Below are 26,641 nucleotides of genomic sequence, written 5' to 3' on the forward strand. Positions count from 1 at the left end.
GCGAGCGTTGTGGCAGACTGCTCTGCCAATGAGTTCTACTTCAACATGCTCTGACTAGGTGTTCTGAAGTAGACATTTATTATTCTAGGAAAACCACAAGTGCATTCAAACAGACTGTGAACTTAATTCCTAAAATACATAGACACCCTTTGCCCTTTTAGCTGTGTTATTTTGAAGTTCTGTTCCAAGTTCTAAAAACTCAGCCAAAATGTTTGACTTTGAAGAACCTGATGCAAACATTAAGCTTCCCAAACATCTTAAGGCTGGAACATGTATGTAATTAGTTTCCACTTGAAAAAAAAATCCCTTCTCAAGTGATAACAGCAGGCCAGAGAATGACCTGGAGCAAGACAATATTTCAATAACCCATTAGTTGTTACCCCAAGGAATCAGCCATCGAATGAGTGACTGGAATCACATGCAGAATAGGAATTTCGTGAACTATTGATGTTAACTCCTATCATAGTAAACTTTTGGCACAAAAATTATTAAATTTAAATTTTCTACATTGGCATTGGATTTTATGGCCCATAGGTGTAACTTGTGAAATAAATATTAAGCTACTATATCTCACTCCTACAAACTTTGATCTTTTCAAGAACTTCGCAAACTGACAAAAAAATGTTATTTCCAGACACTTAAAATAATGCTTTGTGTTAAAAGTGATTTGAAACCTAGAGAATGCAGTCAAGCAAGTTTTAAATTCTCTATGAAAAGAGAATATGGAATAATTATACATATACTTCCCAAATTAACAAACAGCCCTCAAAAAATTATTTATATACTCTTTGCATCTGTGCAAAGGACATTTCTGCTACTCTGGGATAGAAAAGTATTAACAGCATAAACAGCTAACAGCATTTCAAAAAGGCAAGAAAGACAAAAGGCAAAAAAAGCAAAGGAAAGCCCCAAGTTGAACAAATTCTTCGTAACAAATTAGAAGTTTGAATTAATCTACTATTCACTTGTTAAATTATGCAAAATGTTTCAGTAATTTAGGCCACAAAAACCAAAGTATATATTAATCTTGATACAAAATATTTTGGGGGATGTGGAGGGGAGATAATAATACAATGTATAAATTTTCAATAAATCCTCAAATAGTAATTTCCCCCTGTATATTTTTATCTCAACTATTGTTGCAAGTGCTCAAATTGGCAGGCAGTTTAAAATATGAAAATTAAGACAATTCATATTAAACAGACATTTTTGTGGCCTTTGAGGAATTAAGAGCTTCTGTATCAGGTGTTAGATTTAGGAGAGTTAAGGACGTTAAATTGAAAATTTTACATTAAAACATCCAAAGTACGTCCTTTCACTGTTAAATGTTACGTGACTATAAAACATAATCCTATATCTAACACTTTGATTGTATTCTTGCACAAGCCATCTTGTACAACAAAAAGGTAAGCAGAAGTCCTTACACTGCCTCGCTTTGCCAGAGAATCACCGCAGTCTGCTGGCAAAGTCCGCTTGGTGGACTTTTTCTGCTCATGTTCAAGTGCATCTTCAATAATAGGCTCAAGTCTCATCTGGACAGACACCAAAGACTAGTATCAATTTATACAGTACATCATGAGCACAACACCTAGCAGTGTAAGCATTTCTTTAACACAAACAATTGTTTTAAATTCGATTTTCATATAGAAAAGAGAATCTTTCTAGACCTTCTATTTATGCTTCTGATGCTATGAATCAAATCTCTCAATATCTCGTCTACAACTGTCAAGGAATTCCTGTCTCAATGGAAGAAATACTATTTTGCCAATAGCTGACTTCACAGTGGCATAATTAAATGTAAAACAATCCAAACATCCTGAACATCCACTTAAAATACAAAAAAAAAACTTACACTAAGTTTATAGATCTTAACTTAAAAATTTCACGTCAAAGTTCTAAAGACATTAACAACATTTCAGAAATGGCCAAATTCAAGTTATATTGCACATTTATTCCAACAGTTGCAACCTTTTGTGTTAATATTAAAACCTTGGAATAATAAGGAACCTCACGATCAGTGATTAAATGAATACTTTCTACCACATATAATGCTGGAGTAAATGCATAGCGGGGAAAAAATCTCACCCATAAAGGAAATTTGCACTTCAGTTACATGAGAAAGCCAGCCATTCTTGGGTTTAATCATTTGTAATCTTTGTATGGTTTTTCTACCTATCAATCGGTCACATCTCTTAGATGGGTAATAAAGAGTTCAAATCTTAATATCTCTATGCAGCTGGAAGTACACAGTATCAGCTTCTTCTCTCCCCGAAAGCACTTCCCTTCCACCTACTAGCCAAACTGGTACAATTCAACACATTAAGGCTTAACTCAGAGCTCCAGGATTCAAAATTCATAATGATTCTGACTGCAGTTCTTTTATAAAGGCTTAATAAAGATACACTTTATTCTATTTAGCTAGATAAAACTCCACTGAAATTAGTATGGCTATAGGCCATCATCCCAAAAGGGATACACCAAGTCCTCAATATTCATGAGAGATGTGGGCATGGAGTTGCTAACTATAACTGCCAATACAAATTGGGTACTCTACTCTGTAACCAACACAGCCACTAAACAAACACATATTACAGTAAAATGCTTAAATATTAAAAGGAAGCATTAGCTAACAAGCACCAATAATCTATTATCTGAATATTCCGGAAGTCCAATGGTTCCACATCTGGCTCATCGGATAATGTTTAAAATATTCCCTTTCCACTTAGTAGGGAGTAGAGAGCATTTGAACTTAATGAGATCACAGGAAATTTATTGTACTATATAATATCTACAAAATGAATTAAAAGAGTATTGAAGGATTGAATGAAATAACATTCAACAGGTTAGAAAATCTGCCAATCCAGCCAAGTCCATAGTGTGCTAGATTATCAGAATTCAACTATTGCCAATGACACAATAACAACTTTGACATCACATTGGAGCGGCATGGCGGTGGATAGCAGAAAGTTTTACAATACAGGTAACCCAGGTTCAATTCCCACTACTGCCAGTAAGTAGTCCCCATGACCGTGTGGGTTTCCTCCAGATGCTCCAGTTTCCTCCCACAGTCCAGAGAGATAACGATTAGTAGGTTAATTGGCTGTTGCAAATTGTCCTGTAATTAGGCTAGGATTATGTCAGGGAATGCTGAGTGCCGCAGTTCAAAGGGCCAGAAGGGCCTATTCCATGCTGTAGCTCAGTAAATATATATAAAATAAAACAAGGTGCTCTCAACTAGAACAGTGCACAGCAGAGCCACTTGACAAAAGGGATCTGGAAAACAGATCATGGTCATCCATCAGTGATGGGTTCCTTGATGCATAGAGATATATTTGCCAGTAAAAATTCAAAATGGGGCCTGCAGTTGACTGAGAGTTCTGTAGATAGAGTGTACTGTGTGTACTGCCAACACAAAACAGTACCGGTTAAAGCATTCAAATTTAGCCTAGGAGTTCATCTTTCATGAAGCAAACTTGCTTTCTCAAAGCAATTCAAAGCACACAACTACTAAATACCTACCAAAGCCACACCTATGCATGTTAATTAATGGTTAAAACATAACTGGAGATGGAGACCAGGAAATGTTTTGGCTCACCTATTCAAAAGTACTCTTGCAAGCCAAAATGAACTCGCAATTTCAGAACCTTTCATTTCAATGCTACACATTTACTAGATACTTCAATTTGAATAGCCTTGAAATAATCACAAAAGCATAACATTGAAAGCTTCTTCCTTCAAAATGGAACAGACATCAGCCTGACTAGTAAGAAATTTGGAATTATTTCAAAAGGATTTCCTCATACTTCACGCAACACTGACAACTGGAACACAGTCCATGCAGCTGTGGAAACCTAACAAATGCAAGTTTTGGGAAATTTCCAGCACCTTTACATCACTTAGCATGCAATAAAGTCATTTATATGGCCTTTAATCACCTGAGAAAATGCATTTACCCATTCCAGAAGCTTACATTATCTAGTCACCCCTCCAACTCCAAGTCAATAAATGTTGAAGAGAAAGAAAACTACGCTGTATTGCAGTAACATCAAGCGTGCAAACCTTCAGTCCAATTGACTGAACATTTCTGACAACTAAAGAGGCCAATTAGTGCCAATAGCTCAAAAATGGTTGAGTGCACCCTGCCAAAACCGACTTATTTCAGGTACAGTCAAATTGATGAACATATTTGTAGGGTGTAGCTCGGACACCAGTGACAGCATAAGAATTCAATTAGAACAAATCAGGCACTGCTATCCTGAAATACACAACACTGAAGGTTATTTGTACTGTCATACATTTAAGGGGGAAAAAACTGTATAATTAGACTGAAAATAAAATTCCAAATACAATCAGTGAAGTGAAATGAAATTTGGCAAATGAAAACATGTGGGATGAACAAATGAGGAAAACAAAACAAAAACATAATTGTGTCAGGTATGTTTCACTGTAGTCAGAAATACTACGTAATAAAAATGGTGCAAATTGGATTTTCTTTCCCAAACCCCAAAAATCTGTCTTCATCAAAAAAAAGTCATCAGCATAGCAAAATTTAGTACCTTTGCAAAAATGTACAATTAACATTAAAACTAGGTGGCCACGTGGTCAGAATAAAGAGTTGAACACAAGAAACTTCTGGTCCATTTATGGGATAATGCTAGGCAGAAAGGATTTTACTGTGTACTCAGGGGTTTGGTAATAGGTGCAAGGTCAGGAAATAAAAGATATACAACTAACAAAGTCCAATGAATAAAGGATAGGAGATCAATTGGTGTGTGAATATTAACTGCTCACTGAAGTACACTGGCATTGTGAAGCTATGATCACCAAGTTACTTTTCCATGTTGAAGGTTGAAGTCAAGGCACTTAGCTTCAAGTCAAAGTAAGTTATTTTAATCATACACTACAAACACTGTCTTTCTGAAAGAAACATAACATTTGTAAAAACAAATTAGTGGACCAACAAAGATCAATAAACTAAAAGGCAGCTGAAGAAGTTAAAACTTCCAGTTATGAGGAGACACCACAGGTATTCATAAGCATAAAAGAAGATCAGTCATGTTGCATCGTAAGGTCTAACCCAGCAAGGCTATTTGATTTTTAATGATTTTCCCAAGGGTTTTTGTTTAAACATGTCCAGAAAGTTGAATGCACATACCTGTACATACTTTAAAGAAAAACATGCCCTGAATAATTTGAAATGTGCTAAAATCTGCTGTACTTACTATGAAATTAGCCACGAGGTTTACTTTGCTGGTTTTGTTTTTGGGAGGGGAAGAATTGAACCAGACTTTCCATCACATTATAGTTATCTGCATCAGCCGCAGTGGCTTCCACAGTAAGTAACCGAGGCAATAATGACTGAACAGCTAATTGTACAAGGCCTCCCGGGTTTGCAGTACTAAAGATATTATTAATCTGCACCTGCAGACAAGAGGAATGTTAGCTTGATAAAGGAGTCTCAGAAAAGATTACCGTGAAATTATGCCTAAGAATGAGAGAAAGCATGTGCAATAAAACCTTTTACCGACATGAGGAAAAGCTCAGCACGGCATAAAAGTGTTGACTAAATAAATGATTCTGAGAGGTCTAGGATAGAATATCTTCCAGAGAAAAATAAATCACCTACAACTAAACAACACAGATTCTTACAGACCTAGGATATGTAACTCCATTCAAGATGTTATACTGAAGGATTAGATTGTGAATGAAGGCAAAAGCTGAGACATTATAAGGCTGGTCAGGCAGGGCAGCTAGAGGCCATTGTCCACGTCAGTACCAATGAAATGGGTAGGATGGGTGACAAGGTTCTGTAAAGTGAGTTCAGGGAGTTAGGTGTTAAATTAAAGGACATGACCACCAAGGTTGAGATCTCAGGATTGCTACATGAGCAGATGAGGCCAGAACTTGAAAGATCATACAGATTAACATCTAAGGAGATGATGCAGGAGGGAGGGCTTTAGATTTTTTGAATCACTGGGCTCTCTTGGAGGAAAGGTGGGACCTGTACAGATAAGATGGTTTGCATCTGAACTGAAGGGGGACTAACATCCCTGTGAGAAGATTTCTTTGTCCTCCATTGGGGGTTTAAACTAGAGTTCCAGAGAGATTGGAACCAGAATGCCAGAGCAGTTAGTGCAGTGGTGTGATGAAAGATGCTGTTAAGCCTACATACAAAGTCAGGGATCGAAAGTTTCAGCATGGTTGGACTAATGTTCAGAGTTGTGCATATTTCAATGCAAGAAGTATTGTAAGAAAAGCAGATGAACTTAGTATATGGATCCTCTTGTGGAATTCTGACATTGTAGCCATTAGTGAGGCTTGACTGCATGAGTGGCAGCTCAATGTTCAGGGTTCCCTTGCTTCAGAAGTGACAAGAGATTACAGAGGTGGGGTGGCATTGCTAATCAGGAAAAATGTCACAGTGGTGCACAGACACAACAACTGGAGAACTTGTCTACTGAAGCTGTACAAAGAACTGGGGAACAGAAAGTAATAACCATGATAATGTCCATCCAACACTCCATGAAACTTAGAGGAGCAAATTTGTAGAGATTGCAGACTGTTGTAAGAACGTAAGGTTATCAAAAGTGCTCAGGAAAGCTTCTTTAATCAGTGCTTTGAAATCCCATCTAGTGGGAGTGTGATACTAGATCTCCTATTAGGGAATAAGACAGGGCAGGTGACAGAAGTTTGTGTAGGAGAACATTTTTCAACTAGTTATAATGTCATTAGTTTCAAGGTAATTACGGAAAAAGATAAGTCTGGTGCTTTGGCTGAAATTCTAAAATGGAGACAGGCCAATTTTGATGGTATCATAAAGTATCTGGCAAGTATGGACTGGGTCAGGTTGTTTTCTGGCAAAGGTGCAATTGGTAAATGGGAGGCCCAAGAGAAATTTTAGTGAAACATGGTGAAAAGTGAAATTTTGGGAATAAAGAGTTTGCATGTTCCTGTCAGAATAAAAGGCAGGATAACAGCTTTAGAGAATATTTGTTTTCGAGAGGTATTGATTCGAGAAAAAGGTGTGTAGCATGTTTAGGCAGGAAGGAGCAAATGAGTACTTGAGAAATATAACAAATGCAAGAGAACATTTAAGAAGGAAATCAGAAGGGCTAAAAGAAGGCATGAAGCTGTTATAGCAGAGATGGTGAAGAAAACCAGGGTAGGACTTGCACGGTGAGTAGTAGGGCACTGAGGAGTGTGGTAGAACAGAGGGATCTGGGAATACAGATCCACAATTCCTTAAGAGTGATGTCACAACTAGATAGGGGCATAAAGAAAACATTTGGCACATTGGCCTTCATAAATCAAAATATTAAGTGCCAGATTTTGCATGTTATGTTGAAGTTGTACAAGACGTTGCTGAGACCTAAGTTGGAGTATTGTGTACAGTTTTGTTCACCTACCTACAGGAAAGATGTCAATTGAAAGAATGCTGAGAAAATTTACAAGGATGTTGCCAGGACCTGAGGACCTGAGTTATACGGGAAGTTTGAATAAGTTAGGACTTTAATTCCTAGGGCATAGAAGAATGTGGGAAAATTTGATAGAGGTATACAAAATTATGAGGAGCACAGATAGGGTAAATGCAAACAGACTTTTTCCTCTAAAGTTAGGTGAATTTAGAAGTAGAGGTCACGTGCTAAGGATGAACGGTGAAATGCTTTAAGGGGAACATAAAGGGGTATTCCTTATCTACTCAGGGGTGAGGGTATGGAACAAGCTACCAGTGGAAGTTGTAGATGTGGATTTCAACATTTAAGAGAAATTTGGATAGGTACATGGATGGAAGGGGTATAGAAGGCTCTGGTCTGTGTGCAGGTTGATGGGACTAGGCAGATTAATAGATCAGCACAGAACAGTTGGGTTAAAGCTCCTGTTTCTGTAATGTCATGTTCTATTACTCTATACTCTCAGGAGTTTAGAAAAATGAAGGGAAGGGGATCTCATTGAAATCTATGAAATATTGAAAGACCTAGATAGAGTGGACATGAAGAGAATGTTTCCTCTAGTGGGAATGTCTAGGACTAGAGTGCAAAGCCCGCGAATACAAGGACGTCCCTTTATAACAGAGATGGGGAGGAATTTCTTTAGTCAGAGCTTGATGAATCTGAGTAATTCATTACCACAGGTGAATGTGGAGGCCAAGTCATTGGGTATACTTAAACCAGAGGTTGATAGGTTTCGTGGTTAGTAATGGCATCAAAGGTTACAGTGAGAAGGCAGCGGTCGAGGGGGATTATAAATCAGCTCTGATGAAATGGCGCATTGGACTCGATGGGCTGAATGGCATCTATGCATTATGGTTTTAGGGTCTAAAAACCTTGTAAGATATGCTCAATTTTTCAGAACTTCCTGTAGTGTCCGCAGAAAGCATGCTTGGTTAAGATTTGCTACATTCTTCAGAGCAACGAAATCAAATAAATTTAACAATTGGAACACAAAATTGCATGAAATGGAGGTGGTGAAATAAAATAAAAAGCAAAAAGATAACACTAACAATGCATTTTTGAAACACTTTCACAGAAGACAATAGTTTAGATTGTCAGAATTATAATGCATTGTTTATTCCAAATTTAAGAGAAAATGCATTTGCACTACCTGCATTCTCACTGTTCCTCCTTAACCTATACTTTCCTGTATTTTACCTCAGTCAAGATAGTTGTTTCATATGAAGGCTGATACTTTTCTTTCTCTTGAGGAGTGCGTTTCTCCATTTTTTCTCTGTCTGTTTTCTGTTTTCTGTCTGCTCCTTTTGGCTGGAAAAATAGAAAAGCTTTACTCCTGTAACTGAAAAGTGAGGTAGAGAACTTAGACTGCTACCTGTTAATAATGATGCTTAAGTCCCAGTTACCCCAATTATACTCAGGCAGCCACAGGCCTTTCAGTCTACCAAATCTGTCAACCACCCATTTCCAATTACCCTGCTTTAATCCCATTTTTAAAAATTCTTCCAACATCCCTATCTGAGGCACAGCCTCAGAATACCAGGGTGTCCCTTTAGAACAGAGATAAGGAAGAATTTCTTTAGCGAGGGGGCAGTAAATCCGTAGAATTCATTGTCACTGACAGTCATGGAGGACAAGTCACTAGTCATAATTAAAGCGGAGGTTAACAGATTGATTTGGAAGGGCAACAGAGGTTACAGGGACCTGGGCAGGAGAATGGGGTTGAGCTATATAATAAATCAGCCACAACCGAATAGCAGAGCAGATTCATTGGGCTGAAAGGCCTGATTTTGCTCCTATGTTTTATGGCCTAACTTGCCCCAGATTCTGGTATTCATCTACACACTAGGGACAACTAACAGCAGCCAATTAATCTGTCACATGCCTTTAGGATGTGAGGGGAAGACCAGAGCAGCCTGAGGAAATCCACGCAGTCACAAGGAAAACTTGTAAACTCCTGACAGACAGTATTGAACATGGCTGCCTAAGGCCTCAAGGCAGTGGCAGTTACTGATGGGCCCAGATGCTACAGGATCATATGTGCCAGCAGAACAGTAAATGAACTAATCTAAATTCAGGTGCAATAGGAATGTAATACAGGTTGAGGACCACTTATACAAAATCCAAATTCTTTTTTCCAGTGCTGACATGACATCAAATGATATCACTGTTGGGAGTGATGATTTAACTCCGGCAGACTATGGAGGATCCAACTCCATCACATCAGACTGCGCCCCGACTGTGGACTGTTCACTCTGTGAGCTTCGCATCAGTTGCACGTAAGCTGTATATGTAATGTAAATGGATTTTGTGTTTGGGTTCCAGCCCTAAGGTATCTCATTATATACACGCAAATATTCTAAAATCTGAAACCCAAGACACTTCTGGCCACAAGCATTTCAGATAGGGGATGTTTATAAATCTCAGTCTTAGGAAATCAATAAATCAGTTTAGATTAAAATCCAGTTTTTTTTAATAAAAGAGAAAGATCCTTATTTCGGGGGAATCAAATCTGATGCGCCACTTCCCCAGAGTCAAGCAGACTATCAAAATTTATTCTGAACCTTGCCTGTAAAAGGTATTTTAAGGGAATGCCTAATGCAAGTGCCCACTTAGAAGTCACATTTAGACCATAAGACACAGAAGCAGAATTAGGCCATTTCGCCCATCAAGTCTGCTCTGCAATTCCACAATGGCTGATTTATTATTCCTCTCAAACCCATTCCTTTGCCTTCTCCTGTAACCTTTGATGCCCTTGCAAATCAAGAACCAGTCACCTTCTGCTTTAAATATTCCCAATGACTTGGCCTCCACAGTGGACTGTGGTAACAAATTCCACAATAATCAAGTGAAGGTAGAAAATTGCCAAAATGCTGAAGAAGAAAAAAATATTCAAGTATCAACAAATGGAGCCCCACATAAAGCTATCACGATATTAAATGACTAAGTTTCCATAATACATGTGCCGCAGAGCTTCAGGCCATTGAAGATAGGATCTTTATCTTGTATGATCACCTTTTAATGTACCAACATAAAGATCAAAAGAATATCTTGGGTTATACAATAGGGGATTTTAGCTTACTTACTTTTCCACTTCACTGAAAAATTTCACCTTGGAAATAAACAGAATGCCAATCACCACAAACATTTGATTACAGCACTGAAAACTTTTAAAAGACACATTTCTTCATCTGGTATTCTACAAGGGCTGTGACTGAACCCACATTTACCTTGGCCAGAGAAAGGGCCAATTTCACTGACCATCCCCACCTTCGAGTTGGGCAGAGGCATAAGAATGAAGATTTGGTGTCAGACAGCAGGGGTTCTCCTGTCCCGTACTGACAATCTTTGACAGAAAGCAAAGATGGGAGTGGAGCTGCCAAATCTGTCCGACTTTAAATAGTAAAATCTGCCCAGGAACAAATAAAATTGAAGTCATGTAAATAAAGTTAACTTAAAACGCTAGGGAATGATTTAACTTAAAGCAGAATAATGGGGAAAAACTCACCTCTGCACTTGCCTCTTAGCTTACAGGTTTGGAATTCCTTTTGTAATCAATGGAATCTCATATCCCATGTCAGGTCTGATTCTAGAGATTAGCCCCCAACACCTCCCCCCACCCAAACATGGATCCCGTCTGTCTTCAACGTGAAATCTAACTATGGAACGCAGACAAAGATTCAGCAACCCTCTATTCCCAACCCCCATCACCAATTCAATCTGTCTGCAAGTTCTGCATTTTCAGCCCAGAACTTAGTTCATTCAAGCAAGGACTTTGGTGGCTCCTTTCTGAATTGCAAAATTCAGACCAATAAATATACACCACAACATAAGAATCTGTTTCAAATTGCTTCAGCAAGGCTTCTAAACCCTCAGGACTTTGGATTTACAAGTTTGCGCAAACTTATCATTTGACAAACGTACTTACTGTGTGTCCTGAAGTACAAGAAAACTAAAGCAGCTGTAACATCTTCAAGATGCAGCAAAAGAAGAGGCACCTTAAACGTAAAATAAATCTATAGACAATACCTTAAAAACTTTTATTTGGCAGCTGGCTGAATGAAGATGATCTGTGTACTCTCCAGTTTCATTTTGCTTGAATGTGTCTATCTGAATCCTGAACGGAACCCCCTTCTCACCCCCGTGCTTTCTGGGCGTAAATTCTGTGCTAATGCAATGTACCTGAAAGAACAATCAGAATTTCTAGGTTTAAAACTATACTGTAAAAATAACCACACCACCACAAGATTATGTATTTTATACATTTATTGATAAGTTACAGCTAGCAACAGTAAAACTAGTCTAACCACACGGATGTTTTTGTGTAATTTCAAACATTATTCACAAAACAATAAGGTACAATCAGACATCAAACATCAGATCACCACTCTCATATCTTCATCACCATTATGTGCCATTTCATATGACCTATGCAATCATGGTCTTGACCATGATTGTTCTTGGCAAATTCTACAGAAGTGGTTCGTCACTGCCTTCTTCTGGACAGTGTATTTACGAGTCGTGTGAACCCAGCCATTCTCAATACTCCGCAGAGAGTGTTTGCCTGGCGTCAGTGGTTGCATAACCAGGACTTGAAATGTGCACCAGCCGCTCATAAAAACATCCACCACCTGCTCCCGCAGTTTCATGTGACCCTGATCAGCAGGGCCAAGGAGGTGCTACACCCTGCCCAAGGGTGAACTGCAGGCTAGCAGAGGGAAGGAATGCCTTACGCCTCCTTTGGTAGATACTTATCTCCAGCCACTCTCAACAAGCTGTAACATCATTATTTAAACCCAATAATTACAACTTTTAAAACAGGAAGCCAACTTCACAAACCTGAATAAAAGCAGAAGTGCGTTTAGCTGGGTCCCATAAGAATTCAATAGTATTCAATTGAGCTGGATTAGTTCTGGGGTCAATAATTCCAACTGACATCGGGATATCTATATTAAAAACAAATAGTTGTCATAAATACAACAATAATATACAATCAAAACACACAAAAGAAAATCTGCAGATGCTGGAAATGCAAGCAACACACACACAAAATGCTGGAGGAATTCAGCAGGCCAGGCAGCATCTATGGAAAAAAGTACAGTCGACCTCGTCCTGCTGAAGAGTTTTAGCACAAAACTTCGACTGTACTTTTTTTTCCATAGATGTTGCCTGGCCTGCTAAGTTCCTCCAGCATTTTGTATGAGTCAATCAAAACACATGTCAGGATTCAGTTATAAAGAACAAAATTTCAACAGAAGAGACCAGGGACAGTTGGGACATTCTGCACACCGCAGTTCTTGAGGAGACGTTGGATTTTGCATAATTAGGCACTTGGCAAAGGCCAATAAGTGAGCTGGCTGGTGACGTAGAGGCATCAGCGCCGGACTTCGGAGCGAAGGCTCCCGAGTTCAAATCCAGTCAGCTCCCTTGCACGCTCTCCATCCGTGCCGGGTTGAGTGTCAGCCTTGTAAAAACAAGAAGGCCTGCTAAAAAAAAAATGCCGTCACGACGGCATCCCAATGACTACACTCGGAGTTAAGGGCTTTCTTTTTCTCTTCTTCAAAGGCCAATAAGAGAATTTAGGTTTAAGCAGAGTGGCTACTGTGTGATTGGATCAGTGTTAGAGTGTGTTTGGCTCACAGAGGCTTCGGCAAGGAGAGGCAAATGTCAGAGGACAGGTAGATATGTTTTCCCTGGTTAATTATTTTTCTATGTTATTTCACAGTTAGAGCAGTGGGGAAGTGCAGGATAGTGGAAAGCTCCTCTTGCAGGATGTAAGAAGGCAGGAAGATCTCCAGCATCCCTGATGACTACACCTGTCCAGCTACAGCTTCTTTCCAATCATGTTAAGGCATTGGAGCTGGAGCTGGATGAACTCTGGATCATTCAGAATGCTGAGGGGTCGACTGACAGGCAATAGAGGAAGGTAGCAAGGTGCAAGACACAAATAATTGGGTGATCATCAGGAGAGTGAAAGGAGATAGCAATCTGTGCAGAGTACCCCTATGGCCATTCCTCTCAATAACAGGCATATCACTTTGGATATTGTTGAGGGTGATGACCATGCAGAGAAATGTCACTGCAGTCAGGTCTCTGGCATGGAGCCAGACTCTGTGGCTCAGAAGGGGAAGGGGAGAAGAGGCAGGCTGTAATAGAACCACAGAACACTACAGCACAGAAAACAGGCCAAATGTCCCTTCTAGTATGTGCGGAAACTTTATTCCGCTAGTCCCATTGACCTGCACCCAATCCATAACCCTCCAGGTCTCTCCAATCCATGTATCTATCCAATTTATTCTTAAAACTTAAGAGTGAGCCCGTATTTACCACATCAGATGGCAACTCGTTCTACACTCTCACCACTCTCTGAGTGAAGAAGTTCCCCTTGTACCTGTCCCCTTTCACCCTAAAGCCATGTCCTCTGGTATTTATCTCTCCTAATCTAAGTGGAAAGAGCCTACTCGCATTTACTCTGTCTATACCCCTCATAATTTTGTAAACCCCTATCAAATCCCCCCCTCATTCTTCTATGCTCCAAGGAATAAAGTCCTAACCTAATGAATGCTAAGGAATTCATTGGTTAAGGGAACAGACAGCAGTTCGGTGGACAAAAACAAGATTTTCAGATGGTATGTTGCCTCCTGGGTGCCAAGGTCAGTCCAAGGTGAGACCACAGCATTCTTAAGTGGGATGATGTTGCGGTCTACATCAATGGAGGTGGGAAGACTGATGATGCCTTGCAACACAAGTTCAGGATGTTAGGTGATAAATTAAATGACAGAATTTCCAGGGTTGAAATCTCAGGACTGGTACATGTACCACATGCTGGTGAGGCCAGAAATAGGAAGATCAGAAAGATTAACATCTAAGGAAATGGTACTGAGGGAGGGCTTCAACGACCTGTGCAAACCAGATGGTTTTCACCAGAACTAGAGTGGGACTAATATCTCTGTGGGAAGATTTGCTAGACTTACATGGGAGGGAAGGGGTTTAAACTAGAGTTGCAGGGTTATGGGAACCAGACCACATGATGGAATGTGGAATGGTGTGGCAAAAGATGCTATTAAGTCTACATACAAATGTTCAGAGTTGTTGGTACTTCAAAGTAAGCAGTATTGTTAAAAAGGGCAGGTGAGCTTAGGACATGGATCAACATGTGGAATTATGACACTGCAGCCGTTGGTGATTGGTTGCAGCAGGGACAGGACAGCAACTCAGTGCTCCGTTGGTTGAAGCACTGCACAGGTGCATGGACATCAGTCAGTTAGATCAGCAGGAAGAGTATAAAAAGAAGGCAGCTTTATAGAGCGGGCGACAAAGTAGAGGGAGACAGATAGGAGGGCTTCGGTCGAGGCGAGGTAAGTTACTTCTGAAGACTAAGAATAGGAAGTATGTCTGTGAGGCCGGTGTTCTATATTGCATGTCAGATGTGGGATGTCTGGGAATCTCCCAGCCTCACTGATGGCCACATCTGCACTAAGTGCGTCGAGCTGCAGCTCCTTAGAGACTGGGTTAGGAAACTGGAGATGCAGCTCAATGACCTTCGTATGGTCAGGGAAAGTAAGGAGGTTATAGAGAGGAGCTATATAGGCAAGTAGTCACACCAGGGCCTTGGGAGACAGATAAGTGGATAACAGTCAGGAGAGGGAAGGGCAAGAGTCAGATACCAGAGAGTACCCCTGTGGCTCTCCCCCTTAACGGTAAGTACTCCTGTTTGAGTACTGTGGTGTGGTGGGGGGGGGGGGGGGGAGAACGACCTACCTGGGGGAAGCAACAGAGTCTGGCCCTATGGCTCAGAAGACTAGGGAAAGGTAGAGGATGGCAGCAGTGATAGGGGATCTATAATTAAGGGGACAAACAGGCGATTCTATGGACGCAGGAAAGAAACGCAGATGGTAGCTTGCCTCCCAGGTGCCAGGGTCCGGGATGTTTCTGATCGCGTCCAGAATATCCTGAAGTGAGAAGGAGAACAGCCAGAGGTTGTGGTACATATTTGTAGCAAAAACATAGGTAGGAAAAGAGAGGAGGTCTTGAAAACAGACTACAGGGAGTTAGGAAAGTTAAGAAGCAGGGCCTCAAAGGTAGTCACCTCAGGATTATTGCCTGTGCCACGTGACAGTGAGTATAGGAAAAGAGTGAGGTGGAGGATAAACGCATGGCTGAGGGATTGGAGCAGGGGGCAGAGATTCACATTTCTGGATCATTTGGACCTCTTTTGGGGCAGGAGTGACCTGTACAAAAAGGATGGGTTGCACTTCAATCCAAGGGGGACCAATATCCTGGCAGGGAGGTTTGCTAAGGCTATTGAGGAGAGTTTAAACTAGAATCACTGGGAGGTGGGAACCAAACTGAAGAGATGGAGGAAGGGGTGGTTGGCTCATAAATCAAAAAAGCTTGTAGACAGTGTGAGAGGGAGAATAGGCAAGTGTTAGAGAAGGGATACGCTCAAACTCAGACTCAGGGTTTCAGATGTGTCTATTTTAAAGCAAGGTGTATCATGAATAAATTGGATGAACTTTAGAGTGTGAATCAGTACTTGGAGCTATGATGTTTTGGCCATTACAAAGACTTGGATGGCTCAGGGGCAAGAATAGCTACTTAAGAGTGCCAGGCTTTAGATGTTTCAGAAAGGACAGGGAGGGAGAAAAAAGAGGTGGAGGTGTGGCACTGCTGATCAGAGATAGTGTCACGGCTGCAGAAAAGGAGAAAGTCAAGAAGGGACTGTCTACTGAGTCTCTGTGGGTGGAAGTTAAGAACAGGAAGGGGTCAATAACTCTACTGGGTGTTTTTTTATAGACCACCCAATATAACAGGGACATCGAGGAGCAGATAGGGAGACAGTTTCTGGAATGGTGCAGTAATAACCGGGTTGTCGTGATGGGAGATTTTAATTTCCCCAATATTGACTGGTATCTCCCTAGTGCAAGGAGGTCCTGATGAAGGGTCTCGGCCCGAAACGTCGACTGTACTTCTTCCTATAGATGTTGTCTGGCCCGCTGTGTTCCACCAGCATTTTGTGTGTGTTAAGTGTGATGTGGTTCATTTTGGTATGTCAAATATGATGGCAGAATATAGTATTAATGGTAAGACTCTTGGCAGTGTGGAGGATCAGAGGGATCTTGGGGTCCAAGTTCATAGGACACTCAAAACTGCTGCACAGGTTGACTGTGGTTAAGTAGGCATACAGTGCATTGGCCTTCATCAACTGTAGAATTGAGTTCAAGAGCCGAGAGGTAATGTTACAGCTGTATAGAACCCTAGTCAAACCCCACTTGGAGTACTGTGCTCAGTTCTGGTCGCCTCACTGCAGGAAGGATGTGGAAACCATAGAAAGGGTGCAAAGGAGATTTACAAGGATTGGGGATTGCTTTACAAGAATAGGTTGAGTGAACTTGGCCTTTTCTCCTTGGAGCAATGGAGGATGAGAGGAGACCTGATAGAGGTGTATAAGATGATGAGTGGCATTGATCATGTGGATAGTCAGAGGCTTTTTCCCCAAAGCTGAAATGGCTAACACGAGAGGGCATATTTTTAAGGTGCTTGGAAGTAGGTACAGAGGGAATCGGGGTAAGTTTTTAATACGCAGAGAATGGTGAGTGCATGGAATGGGCTGCCGGCAACTGGGGTAGAGTTACAATACAGTCTTTTAAGAGGGTCCGAGATAGGTACATGGAGATTAGAAAAATAGAGGGCTATGGGTAACCCTAGATAATTTCTAAAATAAGCACATGTTCGGCACAGCATTTTGGGCCGAAGGGCCTGCATTGTTCTGTAGATTTTCTATTTTTGTACGTTTTAGATGTGATGGAGCTGAAGAGATTAAAGAGGGTGAGGCGGCATAATAGTCAAGGAAAATGTCACAGCAGTGCTCAGACAGGACAGTCGGGAGTGCTTGGCAAGTGAGGCTCTATGGGTAGAACCAAGGAATGAGAAAGGTATGACCATGTTCATGGGATTATATTACAGACCACCCAACAGTTACGTGATTTACACAGAAATCACAGACTGTTGCAAGAAACACAAGTTGTGATAATAGGTGATTTTAACTTTCCATATTTGACTGAGACTCCCATACTATAAAAGGATTAGATGGAATAGAGTTTGGCAAATGTGTTCAGGGAAGTTTACTTAATCAGTACATAGAAATCCCAACTAGAGTGTGCAATACAAGATCTCCTACTGGGGAATGAGAGAGGGCAGGTGACAGAAGTTTGGGTCGAGGAACACTTTGCATCCAGTGATCATAATGCCATCAGCTTCAAGATAATTATGAAAAAGGATAGGTCCAGTCCTCTGGTTGAAATTTCAAAATTCTAAAAGTACCTGGCAGATGATTTCTGGCAAACCTGTGCTTGGTAAGTAGCAGGCTTTCAAAAGTGAATTTTTGAGAGTATGGAGTTTGTACGTTTCTGTCAGAATAAAAGGCAAGGGTAACAAGTGTAAGGAACCATAGTTTTTGAGAGATATTGCGGCCCTGGTTAAAAAGAAGAGGTGCCTATAACATACTTCAGGAGTATAAGAAATGCAAAAGAACACTTGAGGAAATCGAGAAGGCTAAAAGAAGGCATGAAGTTCCTCAAGCAGAAAAGTTGAAGGAGAATCTAGGTGAAGAAGGGCTTCTACAGGTTATAGTAAAAGCAAAAGGATAGCAAAGGACAAAATTGACTCCCTTGAAGATCAGAGAGGTCACCTATGTATGGAGCCAAAAGAGATAGGGGAGATCTTAAATGGGTTTTTTGTATTTGTATTTACTCAGGAGATGGACACGGTCAATACAAGTGAAGCAAATCAGCAGTGAGGTCATGGATCACATGGAGTGGGCGTTTGATCTGTTCAGGAAAATAAACCTCCAGGGCCTGACAAGATGTTCCCTTGGACCATGTCGGAGCCTAGTGCAGAAACTGCAGGGGTCCTAGTAGAGATATTTAAACTATCCTTAGCCAGAGAATTGGGAGATAGCTAATGTTGCCCTGTTGTTTAAGAACAGCTCTAAAAATAAGCCTGGAAACTTTAGGCCGGTAAGCACGCTACTAAAAGTTATTCTAAGGAACTGGATACACTTGAATAGTCAGGCACTATAGGGATACCCAACATGGCTTTGTGTGTGGTAGGTGGTGTCTAACCAATCTTAGTTTTTGAAGAAGTTACCAGGAAGGTTGATGAAGGCAGTGGACGTTGTCTACATGGACTTTAGCAAGGCCTTTTGACAAGGTCCGCATGGGAGGATAGTCAAGAAGGTTCAGTTGCTTGGCATTCAGGATGAGGTAGTAAATTAGATTAGACATTGACTTTGCGGAAAAAGCCAGGGAGTGGTGGCAGATGGTTGCTTCTCTGACTGGATGGATGGCTGTGACTAGTGCTCTGCCACAGGGGTCTATTGTTGTTTGCCATTTATATCAACATCTGGATGATAATGTAGTAAACTGGATCAGTAAATTTGCTAATGACGCCAAGATATCCAGTAAAATGGTGGTGCGCTCAGACACAGCGACCTCTCGGTTCATTTAAAAGTGTGACTGTCTTCCCTTTACATCTTTTTCATGATCACAACACACTGCTATTTATCAAGAACATCAAATACTGCAGGTCGACCCCACTAGCAAGTTGCTGCATAGTGATGAAGTTGGACTTATACTCCATGTTGCAGCCTGCTTCAGCTAGGAACTTGTTGTGCGTTTCAAATGATAGGGCAAATAACTGTATTTGGTGTTTTGCTTTTGAGTGCAAGGTCTTGTTGGATAGTGGTAACACAGAACACTGCATGTCTGATTCACTGGCTCATTGGCGAGACCGACAGCACGAGAGCTGCATAGCCTCTGTTGCAGTGTGGACCAAGCCCTCATTCACGCCTTGGGGCCATCTGCTACGGCTGCCAAGGAAGGAGACACTGCTGGATCGGGGACTAGCTCTTCCCGTCAGTGCTGCCCTCCAATGTTCACTCACTGGAAGACAAGCTGATTTGCATTTGTCTGCGCTGCACAATATGAGGAGCTGCTTCAGGCTGTTCTTGCAGAAATGTCTCTCCAGGATAACATCCATGCACCATCAATCTGCAGGCCATGACACTCAGGGACTTGGGCTACAGTTTTTTTTATTGTAACTATGTTGCTCTGCTGTACGTGCTGTCAGTTCAATGTTTTGCATCCTGTCTATATTTGTCTGGCTGCATTCATGCAAATGGTTGAATGACACTGAACTTGAATTGAGCAGAGTGGTGGGCAGCAAGGAAGACCATCAAAAATTGCAGTGGAATCTGAACAAGACGGAAGAATAGCTGATGGAATATATTGTAGACAAATGTGATGGGTTGCAGTTTGGGAGGACACGAGGGTAGGACTTGCATGGTGAGCAGTAGGGCACTGAGGAGTGCAGTAGAACAAAGGGATCTGGGAATGCATTGAAAGTAGAGGTACGTGTAAATGGGCTATAAAGAAAGATTTTGGCATGTTAACCTTCATAAATCAAAGTACTGCGTATTGGAGCTGGGATGTTATGTTGAAGTTGAATAGGACGTTGGTGAGGTGAAATGTTTAAGAGGAACATGAGGGTGAACTTCTTGACTCAGGGTGGTGAAAGTGTGGAACAAGCTCCCAGCGGAACTGGTAGATACTGGTTCAATTTCAATACTTAAGAGAAATTTTGATAAGTACATGGATGGGAGGGGCATGCAGGGCCATGGGCTGGGTACAGGTCAACATGATTAGGCAAATTAACAGTTCTGCATGGAATAGATAGGCTGAACGGACTGGAGTGTCGCTGGAGTGTTCTGTGACTAAGACAAATTATATTAATTCACCTAAAACCTGTAGAGTTGATCTTAAGGACTCTACTACTCACATTCTCAGCATTTATTTATTTAGTTGTTTACTATTTGCAGAGCTCCTTTTTTGCACATGAATTGTTTGTTAGTCTTTGTGTGTAGTTTTACATTAATTACACTGCATTTCTTTGTTCTGCTCTCAAGAAAATGAATGTGGACCTGTCATCACTGGAGTTCAGAAGAATGAGCAGGGATCTCATTGAAGCCCATCAACTATTGAAAGGTCTAAGATAGAGGGCATGGAGAAAATGTTTCCTACAGTAGAGATTCAATGACCAGAGGGCACAGCCACAGAATACAAGGGCATCCCTTTAAAACAGAGATAATGAGGAATTTGTTTAGCCAGAGGATGGTGAATCTGCTGAATTCATTAGGGTATTTAAAGCAGAGTCTGATATATTCTTGATTCGTCAGAGCATCAAAGATTACTGGCAGAAAGAAGAATGGGGATGAGAGGGATAATAAATCAGTCTTGATGGAATGGCAGAGCAGACTCTGTGCATTGAATGATTCAAATCTGCTACTAGCTGGTGATACATAAATTTAAAGCTCAAAGTTCCAGTGACTAGTGGTGTGCCTCAGGGGTCTGTACTGGATCCAATGTTGTTTGTCATATACATTAATGATCTGGATGATGGGATGGTAAATTGGATTAGTAAGTATGCAGATGATACTAAGGTAGGTGGTGTTTTGGATAATGAAGTAGATTTTTAAAGCTTGCAGAGAGATTTAGGCCAGTTAGAAGAGTGGGCTGAACGATGGCAGATGGAGTTTAATGCTGATAAGTGAGAGGTGCTATATTTTGGTAGGAATAATCCAAATAGGACATACACGGTAAATGGTAGGGCATTGAAGAAGGCAGTAGAACAGAGTGATCTAGGAATAATGGTGCATAGTTCCCTGAAGGTGGAATCTCATGTGGATAGGGTGGTGAAGAAAGCTTTTGGTATGTTGGCCTTTATGAATCAGAGCACTGAGAATTGGAGTTGGGATGTAATGTTAAAATTGTACAAGGCATTGGTGAGGCCGAATTTGGAGTACTGTGTACAGTTCTGGTCAATGAATTATAAGAAAGATGTCAACAAAATAGAGAGAGTACGGAGAAGATTTACTAGAATGTTACCTGGGTTTCAGCACCTAAGTTACAGAGAAAGGTTGAACAAGTTAGGTCTTTATTCTTTGGAGCGTAGAAGGTTGAGGGGGGACTTGATAGAGGTATTTAAAATTATGAGGGGGATAGATAGAGATGACGTGGATAGGCTTTTTCCATTGAGAGTAGAGGAGATTCAAACAAGAGGACATGAGTTGAGAGTTAGGGGGCAAAAGTTTAAGGGTAACATGAAGGGGAATTTCTTTACACAGAGAGTGGTAGCTGAGTGGAATGAGCTTCCAGTAGAAGTGGTAGAGGCAGGTTCGGTATTACCATTTAAAGTAAAATTGGATAGGTATATGGACAGGAAAGGAATGGAGAGTTATGGGCTGAGTGCGGGTCGGTGGGACTAGGTGAAAGTAAGCGTTCGGCACGGACTAGAAGGGCCAAAATGGCCTGTTTCCATGCTGTAATTGTTATATGGTTATAAACTTGCTTTGAAATTTGAAGTCATTAAAGAGAAATGGCAGGAACTGGCTGAAGTCCAAATACTGTATGGGATTGGATTCCCCACAAGCCAAGGACTCTTCCCCTTCGTGTACGTTTAAACCATTGAGTCATCTAGGAACTACAGTAGCTTTTCTTCAATCATTAAATAACATTGAGCCCCAAGTCAACATTTCAAGTTATTTTAAGAAACAATTAGACAACCACCTGGAGGCACAATGGAAAAAAAGATGAATCACATTTGTGTATATATTTATTCAAAGAGATGGAAACACTATCTCCCTTCTTTGCATCAGAGGACAGTTTCATTTAGCAATAGTTTGGAACATTCAGATTGTAAGGTCCGAGTGCATTATTAGGGTAAATCTGATATCTTCCATCATCCACAAACTCACATGTAAAACAGAAAAATAGTACAAGTTCCAAATTCTGGCTACTCTATTGTCATAAACATCAGGGGTAATGACATTTCTTGCTCACATAAGGTTGACTGTTTACTCTTTCCCATAGATACTGGCCTGCTGAGTTCCTCCAGCATTCTGTGTAATGAACAGGGCTATCACAAGTATTATTCAATGCCACCTTGAGGAGGTATGTAGAGTGCCAATAAGATTGTAGAAGTGAACTCTACTGGTAAATAAAAAGAGTTAAATTTTAATAGGAATTCCAGATCAGGGGTACACAAGCATGATAAACATAGCAGTTAAAATAATGCTTCTCACTACCACGACCAGGGTTCAATTCTCATCACTATCTGTATGGAGTTTGTATGTTTCCCTGTGACTATTTGGTTTTCCTCTGGTTTCCTCCCACATTTCAAAGATGTATGGGTTAGCAGGTTAATTTGTCACCTGGGTGTAATTGGGTAGCACAGGCTCCTTGGACCAGAAGAGCCTGTTAATGTGCTGTATCTAACTTTTTTTTTAAAAAAAAAGCTGACTTAAGACAGACATGTCAACATACCATGAAGCCCTGATCGTAACGCAGACATTGCTGCATGTCCCTGTGCCTGACGATATTGTAAGGGCACGCAAAAGATGGAGAAACCCTCAGGGCTGTATCAATGGATCAAGTGGAAGAGCCTCGCGTCAACAATACAAAAGACACAGCAGTTCCCAAGCTCACTTTGAAATGGCAAGCCTGCTGGTTTTCTAGTGATTGAACATTAGCTAGAAGTGTGCTGGGTGGTAGGAGCCAAAATCTCCTGTTTCAGTCACACCAGGAGCCCCCACGACAGCCATGCTTCTGTGGTTGGTTTGCACTCTCAGCTGCACCAGTAGCTATTCCAACAAAAAAATCAGTAGTTCCCAGTCCCTTTGATTTAGCAATGATTTAAAGAGGACTTCAGTGCTGGATCCCCAGGATCGGTTGTCTGTCTGAGCAGGAGGCATGAGGGCAAGTGAGCTGGTGAACCAGAGTTCAAGGCCTGGAGTTTGAGATCTTATCATCAGTTAGTCCGGTAATCGGTCACTCTCTATGACTGTGTATGGGTGGGGAGGTGTTTTGTTTTGGTATTTTTTATGTTGTTCTGCTGAACACTGTAGGCATGCTATGTTGGCACTGAAATGTGTGGCAACAGTTACAGACTGCTCCTAGCACATCCTTAGGTTGTGTTGTAACAATACATTTCACTTTATGATATGATGTACATGTGATAAATGAATCTGAAATTGAATCAGTATATTTGAGCAACCTTCCCATTTCCTAACCACAGCTTCTTCTCGACCATTACTGACACTCGGGCTCTGCTCCACAACAGAGCAAGGAAAGGGTTCCACTTGTCCTCATGTGCTGCCTCAGGCACCTTCATTTTCAATTTCCACCTCTTTCCTCACCTCAACATCCAGAAGTGTTCTCTTCAAACACCCTAGCTCGCTCTTCCATGCCCAGCACACAATTCTCTCTCTTGCAGAACTCTTCCATGTGTTCACAACTGAATCCCTTTCATCTTCTCTCTTAGTTTCTATTTAATTACCAATAGATAGCTTCTCTAGAGCTCCAATTCACAATTCTGTGATCAATCATGGGCCTGTTCCTCAATATGGAAAACTGTCTTTATAGAGAGTGGTGGTGCGTGATATGTCCTGCCAGGGGTGGTGTTAGAAAGGCATATAGATGAAAGAAAAATGGAGAGCTATGTGAGAGGGAAGGGTTAGATCAATGTTGGAGTAGGTTAAAAAGGTCAGTGGCACAATAGCATAATGGTTAGTTCAATTGCTTTACAGCAGAAGCAATTACTGATTGGGATTCTATAAGGAATTTGCCTGTTCGCCCCGTGACTACGTGTTTCATCCAACTGCTCTGAATTCCCACATATTCCAAAGAGGTACAGATTAGGGTTAGTAAGTTGTGGGCATGCTATGTTGGCACCAGAAGTGTGATGGCATTTGTGGGCTAACAAACCCCCCCCTGCACAAACCTTGTCAATTTGAGTTAACACAAGCTATGCGCTAATCTGTAAATGCCTTTCCAGTTTAAGATGGCGTTGGTGAAACATAGCGACACTTCCTGACAGCAAACAAAATTACTTTAATAATCAGTTTTTCTCAAAAATGACCACTGCAAGCAATAGCCTGCAACTTCCCTTTCAAAGTTGAGCTTTACAACGGCCTGTACAACTTTTGCACTGTGAACGGAAATCTTGAAGGTGCAGTCTTTTTTAATGGGTTTAATTGGGTTTTATATTTTGTGGCTGCCTGCAAAGAGACGCATCTCAAGGTTGCATACAGTATACATACTTCGATAATAAACGTATTTTGAACTTTGTATGTTTCAAGGTACATGTGTCAAATAAAGCTAATTTTTAGACATTCAAAAGGCAAAAAGGCTCCTTCCACATTCATTCCAATTCACTTTGTCTAGTGTATTGCATTTGGTGCGCACAACATAATCTGCTTGACAGAGATACAAAATACATTATTGGATGAATGCTTTGCAAGGGTCATTTCAAGCTTCCATTCAAATGACTCCTCCCCAGTCCACTCTGGCCTCTTTCTCAGACAGCATATTCTCTCCCCACAAAACCCACTGTAAGCTCCTGGAAAGACACAAAATTAGAATATCTGCAGATGCTGGAAATCTGAGCAACGCACACAAAATGCCGGAGTAACTCAAGATGATAGGTGAAACCTGGAAAGTAAGAGCTAGGAAGTTGATTGGTGAAAGAGGCAGAAGGACATGAAAGAAAGGAAGGGAGGCAATGGGCAGGCAAGGAGATAAGGTGACAGAGGAAAGGGGGAGGGGGGTCATTACCGGCAGTTTGAGAAATCAATGTTCATGCCATAATGTTGGAAGCTACCCAAACAGAATACAAGGTGCTGTTCCTCCAACCCAAGTTTTACATCATCACGACAGTGAAGGAGGCCATGAATGGACATATCAGAATGGGAATGGGAAGCAGAATGAAAATGGGTGGCCACTGGGAGATCCCACTTTTTCTGGTGGACTCTTGTTTTGGCCTGAAGCGTTGACAATACTCTTTTCCATAGATGCTGCCTGGCCTGCTGAGTTCCTCCAGCATTTTCTCTTTGTGTGCATTGGTTGGATTTCCAGTTGCTGCATTTTTCTCTTATTTGTAAGCTCCAGGAACATCACTTCAGCTTGCATCTGGAATTTTGTAGCCCTGGGACTCAATTCGGAATTCAACAATTTCAGATAACCAGCTTCTCCAGTTTGTTTCAGTCCTGGCACTGAGAATGTGAAGAGGGTAAGGGGTACGTGTAGAAGGGGTGGGCGAGGGGTAAGTGTAGCAAAATATGTAGACAGGACCAGGGAGAGGATACGTCATTGGGGAAGTGTAGGAGGACAGGGAAGAGGTAGCTAAAATAAGATGCCAGACAGCATGTGGCAACCACAAAGAAGAGAACCTTGCGACCACAAGACAATGTGTTCGGCAAAGTATTTTGAGCTATATACCTATTTCGAATGTTTTGCTTGCGTCCATACCTATTCCAAGTATTACGCTTGCGTCTATGCTTATTCCGAGTATTTCATGTGCTTAGCTATGCAATAACCAATCAATTGATGAATTTGAATCGGTAACCATATCTGCGAATGTAGTACCCTGCTTTTGGGTATAAGTATGACCTTTGTAAACCGACAAATTGGGAGTTGGCTACCTTACACCCGAAGTGCATGGGGCTGCGAACTCCTCTCTGAATAAAAACCGTTTCAGAGGTAATTTCGTGTCTCTGATGTTTTTCCTCAACTGAGCAGGTTAATAATTTCAATTGACCAATTTGGCGAGATATTCCACCCTTATTTAGTTTATCCACTTTCCACAGATGCACTACTTTACCTGCATTGTTAACAATTAAACCCAAAAGTATTATGGGAAACAAAGCCAACTTTACAAAAGCAAAAGGCATTCTAAGAAAAAAATGGTTTAGAACATATAGAACATAGAAATCTACAGCACATTACAGGCCCTTCAGCCTACAATGTTGTGCCAACCATGTAACCTACTCTAGAAATAAAAAGGGGCAGAAAACTGACTAGATTTACCCTACTGCATAGCCTTTTATATTTCTAAACTCCACAAAACATTCATCTCAGGATTCCGGACAGTATTTCCAGTTTGAGAAGTCACACACAAGAATAGTTAATGGTCTGTGAAGTTCTGCACGAAAACACGTCATTTCTCTCATTATAAGAAAGATGTGGAAACTTTAGACAGGGTATAGAGAATATTTCCTACATTGCTGTCAGAATTGGAGACGAAGTCCTACAAAGATAGGTTGAATGTGCTAAGGGTTTTCTCTTTGGAGCAAAGGATGA

At 41.0% G+C, this 26,641-nt stretch overlaps 1 protein-coding gene across 2 annotated transcripts in view; it reads right to left on the minus strand.

Annotated features, from left to right (window-relative positions):
* Window positions 1-26,641, minus strand: part of LOC140718880 (upstream-binding protein 1-like) — a 100,223-nt gene that overhangs the window by 35,666 nt on the left and 37,916 nt on the right. Inside the window, exons 5-8 of one of the 2 annotated variants that reach the window (XM_073033186.1) lie at window positions 12,288-12,394; window positions 11,478-11,630; window positions 8,649-8,759; window positions 1,425-1,532 (exon numbers count right to left, since the gene is read on the minus strand). In XM_073033186.1, coding sequence (XP_072889287.1) covers window positions 1,425-1,532; window positions 8,649-8,759; window positions 11,478-11,630; window positions 12,288-12,394 — 479 coding nt within the window. The remainder of the gene's footprint in view (window positions 1-1,424; window positions 1,533-8,648; window positions 8,760-11,477; window positions 11,631-12,287; window positions 12,395-26,641) is intronic. The other variant, XM_073033235.1, reaches the window with a different exon arrangement.

Source organism: Hemitrygon akajei, chromosome 1 (assembly GCF_048418815.1).
Source record: "Hemitrygon akajei chromosome 1, sHemAka1.3, whole genome shotgun sequence".
NCBI classification, from domain to species: Eukaryota; Metazoa; Chordata; class Chondrichthyes; order Myliobatiformes; family Dasyatidae; genus Hemitrygon; species Hemitrygon akajei.